This window comes from Salmo salar, chromosome ssa16 (assembly GCF_905237065.1).
Source record: "Salmo salar chromosome ssa16, Ssal_v3.1, whole genome shotgun sequence".
Taxonomy (NCBI): Eukaryota; Metazoa; Chordata; class Actinopteri; order Salmoniformes; family Salmonidae; genus Salmo; species Salmo salar.
Genome location: NC_059457.1, coordinates 68,150,201 through 68,172,866, shown reverse-complemented (window position 1 = coordinate 68,172,866; position 22,666 = coordinate 68,150,201). Strand labels below are relative to the sequence as shown.

The 22,666-nt window shown below is 44.8% G+C and overlaps 1 protein-coding gene across 5 annotated transcripts in view; it reads right to left on the bottom strand.

The window, feature by feature from the left end:
- Positions 1 to 22,666, bottom strand: part of LOC106574435 (nck-associated protein 5) — a 165,823-nt gene that overhangs the window by 91,731 nt on the left and 51,426 nt on the right. For 4 of the 5 annotated variants that reach the window (XM_045697634.1, XM_045697633.1, XM_014150324.2 and 1 more), the window contains one exon: positions 20,825 to 20,898. In XM_045697634.1, coding sequence (XP_045553590.1) covers positions 20,825 to 20,892 — 68 coding nt within the window. In that variant the 5' untranslated portion in view covers positions 20,893 to 20,898. Of the gene's footprint in view, positions 1 to 8,036; positions 8,518 to 20,824; positions 20,899 to 22,666 lie in introns of those variants that run through there. The other variant, XM_014150325.2, reaches the window with a different exon arrangement.

The following is a 22,666-nucleotide window of genomic DNA, read 5'->3' as shown; positions in this document are numbered from 1 at the left end:
CGCAACGCTACTGCGTACGTAACAATGAGAAAATAACATACTGCCTTCAGGTGGCCTAGCGTTTAGAGCACTGGGCCAGCAACCGAAAGGTCGCTGGTTCAAACACCCGAGCAGACAAGGTGAAAAATCTGGCGATGTGCCCTTGAGCAAGGTACTTAACCCTCATTTGCTCCAGAGGTGAAGTACTACTATGGCTGACCCTGTAAAATAACATATTTCACTGCAGCTATCCGGTGTATGTGACAATAGAACATCGTCCATGGTTGTACGCTACAAATAGGCCGGGGAAGAATTTGGCTAAAACAGGAAATCGACCTCACCATCCACTACATAATAATGAAAACTCATCTCCAGCAACGCCAGCTCTCACAGACTACACTCTAAACACACCACTCTGGGAAAAGGATGCCTGAATAAAATAGCCCTCCGTTAGTGTTAATACAAGGCTTACATAAGCAAACGGAACATCTAAACCATGACATTATCTCGATCTGAGTAAACCGCAAATGTACACAGAGTGAAGTGGATGGGAAGCATAAATGTTTGGATGATGATGAGTCCCCGTGCATTTATCTATTAGCGCTGGCTAGTTCCACGCTGAGTTGTGTGTGTGTGTGTGTGTGTGTGTGTGTGTGTGTGTGTGTGTGTGTGTGTGTGTGTGTGTGTGTGTGTGTGTGTGTGTGTGCGTGTTTGGAGAGACCTTGCCGGGTGCCTCTCTTTATGGCCAGGGTCATTTCCTTCCACGGAGCATCAGGCCAATGAGTTTGTTCAGCCGCTTATTAAGTTATAGCATCCATTAGAAAGCAATCATGGCTAACGCCCCCGCGCGTGCGTGTGTGTGTGTGCACGTGCATCTACGCACATGTATGTTACGCCGTTACAGCCATGTCACTAGAAAACGTTCCCCCTTAGCACTGAGAGGCAGAGAGAGGCTGCTACATCTACCACTCACATCTGGGGGTCTGACCTCTGGTACCCTGTCCAGACCTGGGCTACACGGGAGAACAGCGGGAGGCCGGAGCCATATGTTATCACGTCACACACCCATGAAATGAGGAGGTCAGATGGCCAATGAGTGTTACCACACCGCATGCGTCAAAAATGGAGGACATGAAACATGAGGTTTCTTTGGAAACACACAAAGAACACCTCTATATCTATCATTGGGAGGCTATACGGGCTGGACACAAAAGCGTTGTTTTCGATAAGAATGGCTCCATCTTTTAAGACATTTTAACACTTTATGAATTATGGAAAACCTTGATAGAGAATAGCCAGTGAACGAACCATGAACCTTTTCAGGTGCAGAGACATATTTTACAAAATACAGTAGGAAAAGTTCAAATGGGATGACGTTCACATATTATATGCTTTGCCAATTTGCCTTATCTTCTGAAATTACAACACATACGTCCACACGTTCATTTCCACACAATAAGAAAACCCGCGGATCTTTAGCTCATATTACCCGTCAACGACCAGTAACAGTCACACAAACCACTAATCCTCTGTCCAATGACAGCTATGGCAAATCTAGCTCTGAAGCCTTGGGTCTGACAGGGTTTAGAATGTTCCTAGCGAGCAAGGATCTCCCCCCCCCCCCCCACACACACACACACACACCTCCCCCCAAACCACATCAGCCACAGTCAGACGCATTCTACCTCAGACGGAACGAAACACTCTGACAGAACAGATGTACTCTGAAATGGCCTCCGATGCCCCGACATCACAAGACAGTTCGCAGACAGAATCGCAGACAGTCGGCTCGGGCACGATGAATGGAGATTCTGAATCATCAGTCACAAACCACTGCAGGTGTTCAGTGTTGGAACCAGACGCAAACGTGCACAGATACACACACACACACACACACACACACACACACACACACACACACACACACACACACACACACACACACACACACACACACACACACACACGCGTATGCATGCATGCACACAAACTTACACGCACACCACACACTGTAGGGTATTTTCACCATCTATGTCAAACCCCAGTCATTCAGGTAGACACTCATGTTCCGATGTGTAATCATGTGTGTATCACTCCTATAATTGTCTTTATCTGTCCATTCCTTTCCCCATGGAGCCAGTGTTCGATGTCACACTGACCAACACGTGACAACAACCATCACAAGCTTTTCATTCGCTCTGCAGTAGGCCCTTCAAAATGCACTGACTGCCTCTCAGTATGGGGGGACACACTCTTAAGCCTCTCACACACACACACACACTCCATACCCCATTATGGCCGTTTACTGCTGACTCATCCAGGCTAGTTTTAAAGGCCACCCCTGGTCCCTTGTTACTCATTGTGAATGGGAAGCCATCGACCATCGTTTCAGAGGCAGCGCAAACACTGTCCCCTTTTACAGAAGCAGACAAACAAGTCAGTCCTCTAGAATAGACACAAAGGTACGGGTAAACACTGGCTCTCGTTCTCTCAAGGGTCCCTGGTCTCCCTGGAGAGGCCATTACAACGTGTTAGCTATGTCACACACTGACACACACATACGGATGTGGGGGCACGCACTCACACACACACACACACACACACACACACACACACACACACACACACACACACACACACACACACACACACACACACACACACACACACACACACACACACACACACACACACACACACACACACACACACACACACACACACACACACACACACACACATCTATGTCTCTATGTAAGAGAGCGCCAGGTACCAGCAAACAATCCAGTTCTGACCCCACTGAGCCAAATAAAAAGAAAAGAAACGGCAAGTGGACGAGGTCTGCTTGTTTCTCCCACAATTATCCTGTGATTTACGATTGGGATAGATGGGAGCTGAAGTTTGTTGACATTCCCGAGGCTCGGTTAACCTCAATCTGAAGCCATGGGCTGTATGTAACTCAAAGTGCTGATTTAGGATCAGTTTCGCCTTTTATATCACAGTGAATAAGATTACATCGACAGGGGGAACCGGATCCTACATCAGCACTCCAACTGAGAGGCTTGATACATACGCTCCAGTTCATTCCTAACAAATGTCATAAATGGCTTTGTTTCCAAAAAGGGCATCTTTAAAACGTGTTAAGAGATCAATCAAGAGATGCTCCTCGAATGGTTTGACACCTGTCCTTGGTTAAGAATCATGATGGAAGCTTACGTTTCCAGGTTTTAACGATAAAGAAAGCATTTTCTTCAAAAGTAGATGAAAGCGTGTCACATATCCTGTCATTTTCTCCATCCATGCACCTTGGTTGGACTGTGAGGCTGCGACAGTATACTGTTCACATTGTAGCTTTTCTCATCACAATTTTGCGGGATAAAGTATGAAGCTTCGATGCCAAAAAAAAAACTCTCAAATGACGGCAGACACATCAATCTTCTCATAAAGAGTTTGCATGTGAAACTTATGACCCAGTTACTGCTGAAAGCATACTGCTTAAAACTAGTCTCAAAGTCTTAAAACTAAATCCGATGTGGGGTGTTTCCAACTAACTTTTATGTCCACCGGTTTTGTCTCTTAAACGTAATCCTTAGTGGACACATGTATCAAAGGGATAGATGCCAACACAATCAAAGATTAAGGTTATACTTAAAGAGGCACAACAACCAGAGTTCTACAAGCCTGTGTTCCAAGAATCTGTCATTGCATAAAGACTCTGATGAGAAATATAATCCATGGCTTTATTTTGTGGGCCAAACCTGATTGGCAAACCTTGCAATTTAGCAGTTAGCGACTGGAATAATGTCCTGCTAACATGTTCACCTTGGAGAACTCCCGTAGAGCGAACCCAGACGTTTTAAACCACAAGAATGTGGCGTTTTAATGGCATAATTTAACAGGGTAATACTGTACTTTGTCTCTAAAGGCAAAGGAGTAATCAGATTCTACCAACACCATCCATTGACAGTTACCATATAAAACCCTTTTATTGCCTATAAATGGTGTTGGGGTGTTAACTTTTAATGTTGCTTTTGAGTGGGACACTACATTCAGCAGGCAGTCAACCACAACATGACAAGGACTTAACAGTCTTTCACATTTGAAATATGTCTTTCACATTTGAAACTATGTTGGCAATCGCTGCAACTATAGAACAAATACATTCATATAGCCGACACAGCTGTCAAACTGAAATCTTGCTAATCTCAAAATGACTGAGCTATCCATCAGAGACAAGGCATTTGCCTTGCCCCATTTTCAACAGGGAAACTTAGACAGACTTAGACCGAAACAGGCTCATACTGGCTTGTCCCATGTCGGAGAGCTCTCCAAAGACCTCTGCTGTTTTTAGAGTTTCCCACGTGCCTGTTCTTAGCAAGATACATGTGTAGCGGGACTATGGGAGGAATGCATTCACTGCTGCTCTTAATTGATGTGAGTGGTCGTCAGCAGCAGTACAGACTGTCGAAACAGAGCCAGGGGTTAGAGAGGGGAGAGAAACTCAGGCCTCACACTCAGGCCTCACACATCATTACTGCTTTATGGGCGCCTCTGGGTCTTCCCACTGTGTGTGTGTGTGTGTGTGTGTGTGTGTGTGTGTGTGTGTGTGTGTGTGTGTGTGTGTGTGTGTGTGTGTGTGTGTGTGTGTGTGTGTGTGTGTGTGTGTGTGTGTGTGTGTGTGTGTGTGTTTGCGTGTGTGCGAGTGTGTCCAACCTCAGTGCTGGACAGCACAGAGCGGGAGATAGACTGGCCTCTGGGGAATTGGGTCCTCTTCCCAAATGAAATGAGTCTGGCTGCAAATGAGGTGGAAATGCTCCCATGCTGGGACACACTGGGGCTGGCCATTAAACAGGAGGACATTCCTCAGCAATTCATTTTGACCTGAACCCGGTATGCTAGCTGGGTCGATGAATGGACGAGGGGAGGGAGGGGAGAGAGGGGGAGGAGAGGGAAGAGAGTGAGAAGAGAGAGAGAAGATAGTGAGAAGAGAGAGAGAGAGAGAGAGAGAGAGAGGGGAGAGAGAGAGAGAGAGGACTAAAAGCATAATATTTGATGAGGGGATGGCAGTAACTGGTTGTGATCCCTGTATGCTTACTGCCAGCGGCTTGTCTGTCAACAAACTGACTATCCATGTAGACATTTGGATTACATGCAAAGTGGTTGGCAGGACATTGTGAGTGGATAATATGGGGTGCCACTGTACCACTGGTTGGACTGGAATAACAACATTTACAGTACCTCCACTGAAATATCACCTTTCAACATTCATATTGTTTCATCTGAAAGTATACTTTTAGCGGGATTATAACAAATAGGACATTTACACAACCAATCCAGTGACTCCACAATACATTTCTCACACAAAAACACACTTTAAACTGGCTCCATATACCGTAGATTACATAGTACAGTTAAAGACATACATTAACATCAAACTCTGTACAGGAATAGAATGGGGGGGGGGGGAGATAATGTCACTCAGAAAATGTTTTCATTCATCCATCGCGGGGACACATGCAGCACGACGCTTTTAAATCCATCAAATCAAATCTCTCCACTTCGCAATCCTCTTAAACTAATTCCCAGGTATGTTTCAGAGGCCGCTGGCCTCAAACTGGAGAGCACCAGCAACACATCTGCCCAGTGTGAACACTTTCACTTGGCCAGGAGCTGGCCCAGGCTGCCTGTAAAGTATCACCTCCTTGGAGGCATCTCAGCCTGGACCTTATAGCATTATATAGTGAATCATTACGGGCAATCATAGCCTCCCTGGTGATTACAAAAATATGTTGTTAAAGAATAACAGAGTCTAACTGCAATGCTATTACATAGTCTAACTGCAATGCTATTACATAGTCTAACTGCAATGCTATTACATAGTCTAACTGCAATGCTATTACATAGTCTAACTGCAATGCTATTACATAGTCTAACTGCAATGCTATTACATAGTCTAACTGCAATGCTATTACATAGTCTAACTGCAATGCTATTACAGAGTCTAACTGCAATGCTATTACATAGTCTAACTGCAATGCTATTACATAGTCTAACTGCAATGCTATTACATAGTCTAACTGCAATGCAATTACATAGTCTAACTGCAATGCTATTACATAGTCTAACTGCAATGCTATTACATAGTCTAACTGCAATGCTATTACATAGTCTAACTGCAATGCTATTACATAGTCTAACTGCAATGCTATTACATAGTCTAACTGCAATGCAATTACATAGTCTAACTGCAATGCTATTACATAGTCTAACTGCAATGCTATTACATAGTCTAACTGCAATGCAATTACATAGTCTAACTGTAATGCTATTACATAGTCTAACTGCAATGCTATTACATAGTCTAACTGCAATGCAATTACATAGTCTAACTGCAATGCTATTACATAGTCTAACTGCAATGCAATTACATAGTCTAACTGCAATGCAATTACATAGTCTAACTGCAATGCTATTACATAGTCTAACTGCAATGCTATTACATAGTCTAACTGCAATGCAATTACATAGTCTAACTGTAATGCTATTACATAGTCTAACTGCAATGCAATTACATAGTCTAACTGCAATGCAATTACATAGTCTAACTGCAATGCAATTACATAGTCTAACTGCAATGCTATTACATAGTCTAACTGCAATGCAATTGTGTTTGTTTGAGACAGAATAACGCAGTTTGACAGGAGAAAATAAACCAACAAACATGTCATCTCCTACGGTCCTTTGTTGTCATGTTTATGTGTTGCTGTCGCCGCGATGTTTACTCCAATAATAGACAGAAATAGGAGCCATCACTCAAGTCAGCTGTGTTTGAGTGACAGCTAAGGGTTCTGTTGGTAAGGGTGTGTATGCAGTACTGTCACCCCCTCATAGGGTGACTGCTGTAGGGCTGGCGTATGTAGCTAGCTAGCTCTCCCCTCACCAGTCATGGAGGAATAGGGGTAGGGGTCTACGGGAGCCCCACAGCTGTACAATGGAGCTGGCCACATCCATCCATAACACACACACACACACACACACACACACACACACACACACACACACACACACACACACACACACACACACACACACACACACACACACACACTGGGGGAGAGCCAGGGGCACCCAAGCCAAAGCAGTAATGATGTGAACACACACACACAATCCCAGCAAGGGAGTACAATCCATACCCCACCATTGCTGTTTCTATGGCAGGATTAGACTCACTGCTGGGGGAAACATACTAATCTTTAATATGGCTAAGAGGGGACGAAATACATTCCAACACACACACACACACACACACACACACACACACACACACACACACACACACACACACACACACACACACACACACACACACACACACCTCCCAGAGTAGCTTGTTGTACCTCTCCTTGAACGATTGGGAGCATATTCCCTCTGTTATCAATCAGAATTAAAGCCGCTTACAGGGCCGGCCCCCGTGCCATTGCCACAAGCAACAGGCCACACAATTGCTTTCCTTTTCCCTGCACTGGCTAGTAAAGGGATCCTGCAAATCAGGATCATCTCCTGCAAGTAGCCTCATTCCCGAAATAAGAAATGTAGCTAACGTTAGGCTACACGTTCATCGGAACCAGTTGGACAAACACAGACCACAGCAAGCTGACCCCGATTTAAAGAGGCACAACAGGTCAAATATGATAACGCTACAGTCAACGACACGTACGCAGCAAGGAAGCATGTACACTGAGTTTAACTTTGCGGCTCCTTGAAACTTAAAGGACACATCTGGCTGAAATTCACATGAAATGACAACAGGAAGAAAACACAACACCTTTAAGCCCAACACAATAGCCTACTATTATTGGGTCGCGTAGAAGCCTATGCACCAGATGCAGAAGCTTGATGCCCCCAGTCCACAAAATCTGAGAAAAAATACTGCTGAATTCCCATGTCTTAAAGGGACATCTCCTGTTTTAAAGGGACATCTCCACTCTTAAAGGGACATCTCCTGTCTTAAAGGGAAAAGAGTGGTGGTGTTATGAGCGTCTAGCTGTTCTCCTTACCATGCCTGAGGTGCTGCATCCTGGTGTTCTGTCTTCAGTTGACACACATGGTAATCCTGCTGCACTGCACAGCAGCTGCTGCAAGCCACTGATCCCACCCACGATAAAGTTTACATCCACAATGCAGCCCTCTGCTCGGTGTGACAACTGCGCAGAACAGCGATCACCCTCTCTCTCTCTTTGCTCTGAGCCTCTCTCTTTCTATTGCACTCCCTCTTTCTCTCTCTCTGACTTGCTCTACACAATCTCTGCCTGTCCTCACTCTCACACTGTGTGTGTTTCTATCACTCTGCCTCTCTCGTTCTCTCTCTCTCTCTCTCTCTCCCTCTGACAACATGCACACTGCTGCCTCTCAACGCCGTTTATCACTCTTTCTCCTCTGTCTCTCTCCCTCTCTGCCCCTCTCGCTCACACTCGCGTTACATACTCTGCCGCTCCCACACCGTCTCTCTCCGTCTCACTCTCGAGGTCCCTCCTCTTTCTGTGCCTCAGCGCTTTTCTCCTGCTCAAGCTACAGGACGTTTAACATGTGTTGGGGGGGTGTAGGGATGGGTGAGATGGCTGCCGGCTCTGAAGGTGGCACTTTCCTCTGGGGAGATGAAGGGGGTGGGTGATGATGGGGGGGTAGGAGAGATGGGGGAGGGTGGGTGACAGCAGGAGGGGGGGGTTCAGGGACGTGAGTGGAGCTCGGCTTGAGATGTTTCTGACTGAGCTCTTTTGAGCGAGAGAGAGAGAGAGAGACAGAGAGAGACAGAGAGAGAGAGAGACAGAGAGAGAGAGGGAGAGAGGGAGAGGGAGAGGGAGAGAGAGAGAGAGAGAGAGAGAGAGAGAGAGAGAGACAGAGAGAGAGGGAGAGAGAGAGGGAGAGAGAGAGGGAGAGAGAGAGAGAGGAGAGAGAGAGAGAGAGGGAGAGAGAGGGAGAGAGAGAGAGAGAGAGAGAGAGAGAGAGAGAGAGAGAGAGAGAGAGAGAGAGGGAGAGAGAGAGGGGCCTGGCTGCCTGGGACAAACTCCAACCCATCTGCCGCAATCACAATCAGTCTCAGCTGAATGGCTGTGACAAACCAAAGCCCAGAGCCTCTCGATCAGGACGCCTATGAGGGTAGAGGGGGGAGAAATGGGGGAGAAGTGGAGAGGAAGGGGGAGGGGACCCCTCTCCATTGTCTCCCCCCTCCACTGTGAAAAGGGGGCAGACACTGGAGGGGTGAAAGGGAAATTGAAAGGGTCCTGGCTGGCGAAAGCAGTCCTTGTTAAAATAAAGAGAAAGAGAAAGGAAGAGCTACTCCCAGCCTAGCCAATCACAGTCCCTCTGCCCAACATTCACTAGTCACTAATGTCGCTAAATGAACAATTACGCTAAACACATGAGTAATTAGTAGCACCACAACCAAAGGGGACAGAAGCGGATGCCTCCAAGCTAAATTTATGACAAGTGAAAGTTGTAGTTGGGTGAAAAATAAACATGCACATACACCCACATTTTGGGTCAGAGAAAGTTAGAAGTTAATTAGAAGGGTGTAAAATTGGAAACGCGCACATTCCAGTGAGAACACGCAGGATGTGAAAGCCAACATTTGAACTGAGGACGCAACATCAGCTGGAAGGTTTGTGCCGTGATCGTAAAGTCTTGGCGTGTCAAGACTACATAGTTTCTTTACTGGATCGTTGTGTCCCATAAAATTGACAGTGAGGAACCTATTCATCATAATAACAGGGAAGATTTGCGACGGCTAATTATGTTGAATATGACAGAAGTGTCATGCGTCAAGCGTATTGCATTTATCATAAGTTGCAGATGTGTCTTACACACACACACACACACACACACACACACACACACACACACACACACACACACACACACACACACACACACACACACACACAATCTGAATATGTGGTGAGGGTCTAATTTGATTTCTAGAGCAGGTGGTCACCAATTTAGTCCCATTGTCCTGTTTGGATAAAAAAGATAAATGGACTCAGAAGTCAACAGGAACGGATACATAATCAAGAAATATTGAGGAGTCGCCCCACTTTAATTCAATAAACTGCATGCCCCCCAACACTGAGCGACGGCCATGTCTACAACGGGATCCAAAATGGACACACAGAAATACAGCTTGTCTGTAGTGAGACAGAAACCAGCAGACCAAGCCCAGTCACTCATAGCAGAGTCCGATCCCCCCGAAACAGGAAGCTCTGTTTGTTTGGACTTCCACCACATGGACATTGTTTTAAAAAGTGTAACAACATGTCCAGGGGTGAGTTAGTGTGTGTGTGTGTGTGTGTGTGTGTGTGTGTGTGTGTGTGTGTGTGTGTGTGTGTGTGTGTGTGTGTGTGTGTGTTCCACCACCACCACGACTACTACCATCCCCCCGTTAACCATCACCAACGGGCTAGCATTCCACTGAAAGGCGGGTGTTGGATGGTGGTACTGCTGGGCGAGGGAAGGGGAGGAGGAGACAGGGTTGATAAGGGGCGGTGTGGGGGGGATGGGAGTTGAGGGGGGGCTCTCCTCCACTCCTCCTTGGTAAAAAGCGACCACAATCCCCCAGGCATCAGACATTAATGTCATTAATCCGGGAGGGCTTATTAAAACATGTGTGGACGGAGGGAGGACAGCGGAGGTCGATGACGCGTGTCACTTAGCTGAGCGCATTACGTGACCAGTTTCAGCCGCCATCGTCGTCAAGGTCTGTGTCCCCCCCCCTAACCCCCCCCCCCCCGGACACTCGCTAATCAGGGGGCGATAATCATGGGATAAAATGCAATGGTGTGCGTTTGTGTGTGTGTGTGTGTGTGTTCCCCCCTTCCTTAATCTTCAGGGCCTCAAACACTATTTACCCCATCTTATTGGCTCAGACAAACACAACTGCCAAGCATTTGTATACATGTCTGAATGTCTGAACACTAAATGAGGTACGCTAAAGTCTAAATACGGTTTTGAAACTAAAACCAGAAGTGTTGATAGCATTTTTCTCACCTTGTATAGTTATTTGTCAACAGACTACCCCCTTGGGCTGTTTGCACGTTGAGACGAGCGGTGGGAATGCCATAGCGTAGACATGGGGGTTTATTTACCTAACACACACACAGGCTATCCCACTAGGGCTACACAGCTCTCAACCACCGCCCTAGACAGCAGTCAGACTATGGAAATCATCTGAGCTGTGATCGTCCACTTTGGAACGGCCCCACCGACCGCAAACTGGAACAGCCATTTAACATTTTGTTGGAGGGGGGCCAGATTGAACGTGCAACACGATGACCGGGATCTGTGATAATGTGCCTCTGTCATGTTCCATTAAGCAATGGAATGGGTTGGCGTGATATGTTGGGGGTGCAGGTTTGTCTGTGACACCATTCCTAGCCTGACTGTGCTACTCAAGGGAATGACGGTAGCTAGTCCAAGATGTACTCTTAAGGAGCCTCCCGTTGCTCCTTATGGCCCAAGGCCCTTATATGTTCTTTTCAGAGGTAGACTGGCTCTGGAAGCCAAGACAGCCAAATACTCCATCTAAACGTGAATCGGTTCTCAATTGCGTTACGGTTCGAGAAACATAAAGCCCTCTACTTTCATATCACATCACAATAATTTCACAAATGCAAAATCTACACTGTAAAATATTTTTTTTTCGTAAACACGAGCTGTAACTTGGAAATATGGCCGTGTGGGAACACTAACCCTATAAAGGTGTGTATCAAATGATTTATCGCCGATATGAAACGTAAGGTCCTTATGCTTCCAAAACCATAACGCAAGCGACGCGTGTTAGTGTTCAGACCCAGCGCCACGGCTCTTAACAAAACTTCCCCTTACAGAAGATTCCTTCGTACAATGACACTCCCGTGTAATGCAATGGAACTGAGAGTCATGATCAAGGGCTATGGCTCAGGGGGAGCATGACATGCGGGGATGTAGGTTTGGATTAAACACCATATTCTTTACTATTCTAAAGAGGACAATGATTTGCCTGATCCCAGATCAGTCCTGTATAGACGATTCTTATGGTCATTGGCATGCCAAACTGACCAGATAGCTGATATGTGACCAGTATGCTAACCAATGATTACTATGCTGACACAAAATAATATATATAACATTTAATAATATATGCCATTTAGAAGACACTTTTATCCAAAGCGATTTACAGTCATGCCTGCATACATTTTACATATAGATGGACCCGGGAATCAAACCCACTACCCTGGCGTCACAAGCACCATGCTCTAGCACATGAGCTAAATAGGACCACAAAACCTACAGCATATACAATGTTATAAAGCAATAAATACTGTAAAACAAATCAATACTGAAATGATACAGCATGGTTTAATTCATTACTAGCACCCAAACCCAATACTGAGTCAGTTTGGTACTCGGCTGGAGGTGAATAGCACAGATGCAGCTACTGTGACTTCCAGGAGCACACTGCGCCAAACCTGCACCTCCTCTATCTCGCCACACATCTCAATACAAGGATGTTTCTCCAAACGGTTAAAAGCGACCGTGTCAGTCAAAACAACTGCACGCTTTGGTGAATACGTACAAAAGAGCAAAAACATTGTTTAGCCTACTAGCTTACCTTGATAATAAAGCCAAGGAACTCCACTCAAAAGATCTCAGGAAATAATCACTCACCTAATATACTGGACATCTAAAGACTCAAAACATCAGAACTGTAGATGCCACCCATTTTGCTCAAAATAGAACGACATAGCGGCTCAGACGCTGTGATGTGTGTGTGTGGTGCCATAGTTAGCATGGCAGGCATCATGAGATTAATGGTGTGGAAGCCATTGGGTTGGTTGGGTAATTACCAGTGTTCATTAGTAATTACACAAGGCCACAGTGACCACTCTTCTTCACCGGATCTGATTTCCCACAAGAACAGTCCTAATACCTCCACTCAATGGACCTACAGTACTGTAAGCAGCACAACAAAAAGTCCCTTTATTATAATGTTGTGTAATATCTTTTATTTATTCAACCTATTTAACTAGGAAAGACCCCTGAGGTTAGAACAGATTTTACAGAGCCCTTCTTTGCACAGCCTACCAAATCAAAACAAATCAAAGTTTATTTGTCACGTGCGCCGAATACAACAGGTGTAGACCTTACAGTGAAATGCTTACTTACAGGCTCTAACCAATAGTGCAACAAAGGTATTAGGTGAACAATAGGTAAGTAAAGAAATAAAACAACAGTAAAAAGACAGGCTATATACAGTAGCGAGGCTATAAAAGTAGCGAGGCTACAGACAGACACCGGTTAGTCAGGCTGATTGAGGTAGTATGTACATGTGGGTATGGTTAAAGTGACTATGCATATATGATGAACAGAGAGTAGCAGTAGCATAAAAGAGGGGTTGGCAGGTAGTGGGACACAATGCAGATAGCCCGGTTAGCCAGTGTGCGGGAGCACTGGTTGGTCGGCCCAATTGAGGTAGCATGTACATGAATGTATAGTTAAAGTGACTATGCATATACGATAAACAGAGAGCAGCATCAGCGTAAAGGGGGGGGGGGGGGGGCACAATGCAAATAGTCCGGGTAGCCATTGACCTCGGTCATGTAAGAAGTGAACTCAAGCACACAAACACTTATCTTAAGTAACAGGATGCTTTCAAATTCAAAATGGCCGCGACTGTAGATGACCACTTAGCTTATGATTGACCTTGAGTACATCATAAAGAGAACTGCATGGCCCACGAGGATGCTAATGTGGTACCGCGTGGACTGAATGGTGGGGGTGGTGAGTGGATAAAGGACCAGCATAACATTTCAGTCACTAGCCTAAGTGCTTTGCTTCTCCACTGTACTATAGCACAGGGATAATACGGCGAGTTAAGACGACGGGTCCTTTCAGAATGTATTAACAAAAAGCTTCATTAACCCATTCGATTAACCTCTTCCTCTCATAAGCGCCATAAAACTGATGCATGTTTTTAGCCAGGCCTGGCCATACTGATAAATCACGGGAGACCCACAGGGCTCTTACAGTTAGCTTACAGTTAAGCCTGGTTAAACCAGACTGAATGCTGTGTTCAATTGGGATCGATGGTGAATGCAGCGTTCCGTTTGGCTTAACCAGGCTATCTTTCAGTAGGCACAGACATAAACAGCACTGGACCAGACTGGGTTGATGTTAGTGGTTGGAGATCCATATAATGTACTGTGGCAGCCATGGCTGACTTGTGTTATGGGTCAACAACAGTGTCAGGCTTTAACTAATTTGCCGAAGTGTTTTCATCATCTGGTCTATTTATATGAGTTCATCTTCAATTAATAGATAGTACAGTGCGGTATTGACCAAGAAGATGCACAACAGTGAGCACAGCTCTCCACGGTACTCTGATTAAAGACTAAGCTAAGCAGCTAAGCTAAGACTAAGCTTAGACTAAGCTAAAGTTAGCTTTATGCTAAAAACAGATGGGACATACAGGCTAAAAGCACATGCTGCATATTTCCTCAAGCATTGTTCAGTTCTCTGTTCAGAATTGACTCTTGAGTAGCTCAAAGTACGCTATTTTCTTACACATGTAAGAGCTTGAAATAACAACCACTGATTACTAAAATAAACATATTTCACCGGATCCAATCAAATACAAAAATGTATTTGATGAGAGTTTTCTGAGGGAAGAAGAGGGGGGGGGTCTCTCTGCAAAACATTTCTATAGAAAACCAATGGATTAATTTATCTCCAACTATGGTGGGGGAACTGTCCTCTAATCAATGCATTAGGCTAAGTCTCTCACTCACAGGAGGGCACATAAATACACAATTGACCTTATTAGGTCTCTGGTGGGGGCTTAGCAGTATCAAACGAAAGCATTAGACTGGTCAACTTATCCAATTACAGTTGTCAAATGCATGGCCTTCACCCAAGTGAGACGGCTGCAGAACAGAGCCTTGGGGCGCGCAGTTGCATTGTGGCGCGTACCAAAGGGACGGCTCGGCCCTATCCTCATCATCTGGAGAGGGAGAGAGGGAGAGATGGAGAGATGGAGAGAGGGAGAGCGGGCCGCATACTTCCACACAGGATTACATAGCCTTTCATCTACCGAGACCGGCGGCAGCGGCGGTGGAGGAACAGAGGCGTCTTTGAGGTCGAGACATGCCTTGTAGTAACATCAGTGAGCCGCACAGCTACAGTCACAAGCCGTTAACATCAGTGGAGGGAAAGCCTCCTCCGTTAGCCTGCTATCATCATAGTGGATGGACACACACGAATATAAACATGAACACACGTGCCCACACAAACACAGGCTCTCTTTCAATGAAAGTGTCCCTCAGTCTGCGCCCAAAATGGAACTCAATAAAGATGTATTTAATCATATACTCAACTATGAACTGTTTTTGATGATCATAACGCTGCCTTAGGGTCTTCAACTGAGACGCTGCAATTTCATGAAGGGAGGGATTATTGCCCAAATAAATTAGAGGGAATTCAGAAGGAAAAGAATTCCATTTACTATGGATGAAATCCCATTTGCAAGCTAAACTGGTAAATGAGCACACTGCTCTGGTGGCTATAATTCACCATCTAAGCATAATACAGTACTAGTGACTAGTGGTAATATCCTGATCAAGGCAAGGACACACACAGACAAATGAAGGACAGATATGGGAATACAATATACATTTATTCCAAGTGGCTGAACGTTAGAGAATGATAAAGAGTTGCTTTTTACTACTTTTAGACCCAAAGAGAAATACATCCAAACAAAGATATGTCACGACTTCCGCCGAAGTCGGCTCCTCTCCTTGTTCGGGCGGCGTTCGGCGATCGACGTCACCTGCGTTCTAGCCATCGCCGCTCCATTTCTCATATGTCCATTTGTTTTGTCTTGTTCCATACACACCTGGTTTTCATTCCATAATCACACTGCATGTATTTAGTCCTCTGTTCCCCTCCATGTCTTTGTGTGTAATTGTTTATTGTTATGTGGATATTGTCAGGCGCCATACTTTTGTTATATTCCGTGTTTTTGGCACGTTTATGTTTTTATGTGCTGTCGTTTTTGGACCAGAATTCAAATGCGCCTGTTTCCTACACTCTGATCTCCTGCACCTGTCTTCGCCTCCATACACACCCCTAACAAGATATTTCAAAATGGACAGATAATCTATCAAAACCTACTGCCAGTCCTCCCACTTCACTCAAATTTGGAGGGATAATTCCTCTCTAAAGATGATGAATAGTTTATTGATCAGCAGATGTCCTGGCTAATGTCCATTCAGGAGGGGCTGCAGATGCACGACTTGCCGGTGCTCATAGCCTAAGAGACTATCCTCCATAGATCGCCAGCAGTGTGCCCATTCTCCCCTGCTCCCCACCCCACGCCCCTGCTACCCTGAGCAGGCCCCCTGCCTGCCTGCCCTCCCTGAGTCCTCCAAGGTGTGGAGGGGTCACAGACAAACAAAGACGCACACCATCTGCTAAGGCCAGGTGAGACCAGCTTTGGCCACCTGGCTGATCAACGGACAGCGTTCTACATAAAATGTTGGCACAGACACCCAAAGGAAAGTCAATGGAGATTTAGTATACAATGAAAAACACTTTCATTACATAAGATAAGACCACAGGCAATCCCAACCATACACGCAGACACATAGACAGAGTGCAAGAAGGAGGGGATGAAGAGAAAAAGGAGGAATTGGCAGAAAGAGGGAACAAAAACTAAATCTGCATTGTTTTAATCCAAGGCCAAGGAAGATTATATATATTTCTGTTCCCTCGACACAGCAGCTTTTCAGACAGGACACGTGACCTTCCACCCGGCCAGTCATGCTTTTTAGTGTCCTAAAGCAGCATCCATATGTCCTCATCCAAATCACGCCTGCCCCCATTCAATAGCTCACTGAAACAGAGAGAAAGCTGTCACTCACTTCACTTTCACCACGTTCCCTCTCTATTCACATGTAGAGATAGATGTACATAACATAGACTTAATATTGTTGTTTGGCCAAATACATCTACTGTGAATCCATCTTTTTGGCAATCATTTCCACATACAATCAACCTATATCTGATACGATCAGAGAGAACCAGATATAACCGTAACAACCATAAGGAAAGCTTATATGATGCATCATGACATGTCGCGTCTTGTTTGGAGGTTTTCAATCTGATGTTGACACAGGGCTGTGGAGCCTTTGTTTGTGTTTGTCATGGACGTCATCAGAGTTAATGAAATAATGAACGATGCCGCGACAGTACCCCACTGTGGTTTTGTTCTGTGCTCCCTCGGCCAGTGTTGCTGTGTGTGTGTGTGTGTGTGTGTGTGTGTGTGTGTGTGTGTGTGTGTGTGTGTGTGTGTGTGTGTGTGTGTGTGTGTGTGTGTGTGTGCGTGCGTGCGTGCGTGCGTGCGTGCGTGCGTGCGCGTGCGTGCGTGCGTGCGTGCGTGCGTGTGTGTGTGTTGTGGAAAGGAGTGGATACAAGGAGGACTATATTATGGAACAGATGGGTTTGACATATGATGAGAAAAATGTTTTTGGAGTGAGCTTTCTTGTATTCGTTGGCAGACATTTTCATATATTTTAAAGAGTTTGATTTGTAATCTGTTTTTAGCCTGCAATTACAATACATAGCAATGGCGAAACTGTGGTGTAGATATTGGGGGGGGGGGGATAGATGGAACAGAAGGGTGTCCGGGGCTCCTCCCCCGGAATTTCTTTTGACTTTTGACATTTATAACGCATTTCCTGCTATTTATACACAGTTTGACAAGACTTATTATGTCTCTCTTCAGGGGTATATGGAGGGGTATTTTGAGGGGTATATGGAGGGGTATTTTGAGGGGTATATGGAGGGGTATATGGAGGGGCATATGGAGGGGTATTTTGAGGGGTAAATGGAGGGGTATTTGAAAACACAGTACAAGTGGAAGTATAAGTGGAATAGAGCATCAAATCAAATCACAGTTTATTGGTCGCGTACACAGTTTAGCAGATGTTATAGAGGGTGCAGCGAAATCCTTGTGTTACTAGCTTCTAACAATGTAGGAAAAAATATCAAACAAAGGACATTTACAATAAAGTATGGCACATAATATTGAAATCAGGTACAATATCCAACATCTGTGTAATATCTTCCTATAATGTGATAGACTGTATAAATATAATCTTGCATTGGGTCTGTAGGACACAGAAATAACAAGCCCTGAAGTGGATCCAATTCGTTCTCTCTCCAGCTTCTTGATGGATTGATTGCCTTCATTTTCCCAGGAAAAAAGGAGGAATATAATGTAAAGTCCCCTCGATGATAAAGTAGCCGTAAGACACAGCTTAATATGGGGAAGGAGGCGTGCATGTCTTTATCAGTCCTGAGTTTCTGCTTCATGCCCAACAAAAGAAAGTGTGGAGTCATTTATCACTGTCACTAATAATGTCGAGCAACATCCGAGGAACAGCGGCACAATCCCTAGGATCTGGTCTGTCAGGTCTGTCAGCGTAGCTGTCTATTCCAAGGAGGTTTATTACCATGAATTTCAATATTGTAATTATACATACAGTTGAAGTCGGAAGTTTACATACACCTAGGTTGGAGTCATTAAAACTCATGTTTCAACCACTCCACAAATGTCTTGTTAATAAACTATAGTTTTTTATGTATTTCAAGGCCTACCTTGAAACTCAGTGCATCTTTGCTTGACATCATTGGAAAATCAAAAGGAAAGCCGAGACCTTCAGAAAATACCGCTCAGGAAGGAGACGTGTTCTGTCTCCTAGAGATGAACACACTTTGGTGCGAAAAGTGCAAATCAATCCCAGAACAACAGAAAAGGATCTTGTGAAGATGCTGGAGAAAACAGTTACAAAAGTATCTATATATCCACAATAAAACGAGTCCTATATTGACATAACCTGAAAGGCTGCTCAGCAAGGAAGAAGCCACTGCTCCAAAACCGCCATAAAAAAGCCAGACTATGATTTGCAACTCCACATGGGGACAAAGATCGTACTTTTTTGAGAAATGTCCTCTAGTCTGATCAAACAAAAATTGAACTGTTTGGCCATAATAACCATTGTTATGTTTGGAGGAAAAAGAGGGAAGCTTGCAAGCCGAAGAACACCATCCCAACCGTGAAGCACGGGGATGGCAGCATCATGTTGTAGGGGTGCTTTGCTGCAGGATGGACTGGTGCACTTCACAAAATAGATGGCATCATGAGGGAGGAAAATTATGTGGATATATTGAAGCAACATCTCAAGACATCAGTCAGTATTTAACGCTTGGTCACAAATGGGTCTTCCAAATGAACAATGACCCCAAGCATACTTCCAAAGTTGTGGCAAACTGGCTTTCTTAAGGACAACAAAGTCAAGGTATTGGAGTGGCCATCACAAAGCCCTGACCTCAATCCTATAGAAAATATGTGGGCAGAACTGAAAAAGTGTGTGCGAGCAAGGAGGCCTACAAACCTGACTCAGTTACACCAGCTCTGTCAGGAGGAATGGGCCAAAATTCACCCAACTTATTGTGGGAAGCTTGTGGAAGGCTACCTGAAATGTTTGACCCAAGCTAAACAATTTAAAGGCAATGCTACCAAATACTAATTGAGTGCATGTAAACTTCTGACCCACTGGGAATGTGCTGAAAGAAATAAAAGCTGAAATAAATCATTCTCTCTACAATTATTCTGACATTTCACATTCTTCAAATAAAGTGGTGATCCTAACTGACCTAAAACAGGGATTTTTTACTAGAATTAAATGTCAGGAATTGTGAAAAACTGAGTTTAAATGTATTTGGCTAAGGTGTATGTAAACCTCCGACTTCAACTGTATGTCAGTTTTAAGTATTTGTAGGTAAGTGATTATTTATATGAGCTACTGGAAGAAAAATGTTGAATAGATAAAATTATCATTATCTAATTAGAATATCATTCTGTTTCACTTACAGAAAAAATGTACGCAAACACACAAATAAAAAATCCTTAACAAAACTAAACAATGATCACTAAAACTTTAGGGTCAGCCACCCTAGCTATTGCCCCCACTGTCCTTCCAGGTCTAAGCAAGTTCATGGATTCCAAACAGCCCCTAGTGAGAAAACCCCAACCGCTCCCATGGGCCAGTCCACACAATAACAACCAGGCCCCTCTAACCTGTTATTGGGTCACTTTCCTGGTCAAAAGAGGAAGGGTCTCCTCTTCTAAAGTGGTGTGAGTGAGACTGTGGACAAGACAATCATTCCTTTACACACCACTTCCTTACCCTTCTATTGAAAGCCGGCCTGCCGTAGCAAAGGCCCTGGTCAGCGGTCAACTTCTAACCTCCAGCATCCACCCTGGGTCCACTCAGAGGCCCCTCTCCCAGGCCTCCCTGCTCGCTCAAGGGGAAAATTGTTGCTGGATGGGGGGAAACCAGCTCTTTTGACATGGAGAGTTATAGGATAATGGGGGTGAAGTTTGAAAAATGGTCTCTCTTTTCTTTGGGCGGTATGACATTCAAGGGTCTAAGGATAGGTTTGGGGGCCAAGGTCATGAGTTTGGCCTCTCCACATCCCCATTGTCTCCATGAGAAATGTCCCCAGCCAACCCCAAAACTGAAATGGACTGAACGTACATCTTTGTCTTTCCTCACCTTTAGCACCCTTGTCCTCACCATCACTTCACAATAGCATTTTCTCACCAAGACTGCACACAAATCATTGTGTCAGCTTCCCAAACTTAACAACATTGTTCGGCTGGTTCTCATTGAGAATAGATTGCGTTCAGCTGTTGATATTTATTGGCAACTAGCAGCAGCTGTCAAAATGCAGATCGAGGATCCTCCCTTACCTTCGGACATTCCTCCGCTCTTCTTCCAGCTGTTTGAGTAGCTCCTCGATGCACTTGTTGGCGTCCATGTACTCCTGTTAACAACAGATGGAAATGAGTGTCAAAGATGGATTCCATGTGCAAACATGGATGAAAAATATCAGTAATATCAAGAACAGCCCAACAATCCTACACTGCCTCAATTATTATGAAGTTCAGGGGTCGGTTTCCCAGATTCAGCCTAGTCCAGAAGTAAAAAATACAAAATAAAAAATTACTTCAATGGAGATTCTCTTGTGTTTATCAACAGCAGTGGTAAACTACAAAAAAAAGGACACAAGACCATACAGAAGCCTACATGGAGTATGAAAAAACAGACCAAAGCCATAGTGTATTGCGTATTGTGTATTTTTCCAGCCGGTGCCTTGTTTCCAAACACTCCTCTTCCAAGTGTGAAAAGGAACACTGAGGCAGAACTGGACTGTGTTTCAAAAAAGGTGTGATTCATTCATAGGCTCAATACTTTTTGGGGTGTTCGTTTCAGGGAGTTAAAGGAAGAGTGTAACTCCAGAAGCACCGCTGGGTAACTTCGCCTGGCTGGCCCTGAGTGCAGGCGGCCAGCTGTGTAGTGTCAAGAGGGAATACCTTCACACACACTCCACAAACACACTCCCAAAGTGTGCTATTGAATTACAGCATGGCCCAAATGAGCAGAGACCCGGGAACAGTATGGAAAAACAGATGTTCAGCTTATTTGACTTTGCCCTAATGATGTGCTCGTCTATGCCATGCCTGTATAGTGAGTATAAGACATTATTGTACAAGAAATAGGCCACCTAGCCATAATATTCCACCCAGCTGTTCTTTGGAGAAGCAGATAGTGACTGTATCAGTGGTTGGCTACATATGAACATCCAGTAGCGGCTTATTTGTGCTTCGGTAGTGGTTGTGGCTAGCTTGAATTAATTATTGGTATTGGTGACGCCTCTCTTGGGTAAAGCGTTATCTCACGGCCACAGACGCCCCCTCCATTGATTTTTAGACCTCCGTCATGTGCTGTTCACGTATAATTGAATCATGGGGAATTCCTCTGAGAGATGACCCAGCTGAGTATCGTTTAGACTCGTCCCATGGGCATATTTTTCATGCTAGAGACACTTAATAGTGTAAAAATACTGTGTGTATCTAGAACATGGAAAATATGATGGTACAGACAGTATACATTATATGGTATAGCCTACATTGTGGAACACTATAATGTTCTTTCTTAAGCTGAAAATAGAGAGAAACCCTTATTGTCAGAAGAGCTTTCTTCCCAGAAGGCAACCGTATGGCTGGCACCAGGGCAATTATCACACTTCAGGACTGACCTGAGGCTAGCCACTGCAGGTGCCCACCGTCTCCAGTATGCCCCCATGCCAACTGAAGATGGCACAAGCCCAGACCTCCAGCCAAAGTCGCCAGTCAAGGGCATACTAGGTGACCAATGATCATCAAGGGCACGGACAGAGGCCAGAAGAACATGGCGATGGCCAGGTGACGATGTGTTTTGTCATTCATAAGAAAGGATATCCAAATAACCTGATGAAATCATCTTATTTTCACTTTCTTCATCATTTGCTTGTGACCTATAAGAAAAACTGTTAAATGCACATACATGTACTTACTTATCCTCATATCTGAACTGAATAATTCAAAGTGTTGGTGCTGTTTATCAGTGGTGTCCCCAAGGCCATCTGGAAGTCATAAGGTGCCACTACACCCAGCAGAGATGCCAGTCACACTAAACCCACTGAGTGTCATAAGGACCAAATGAAGTTGCCAGAAGCCTCCCGAGTGACGCAGAGGTCTAAGGCACTGCAG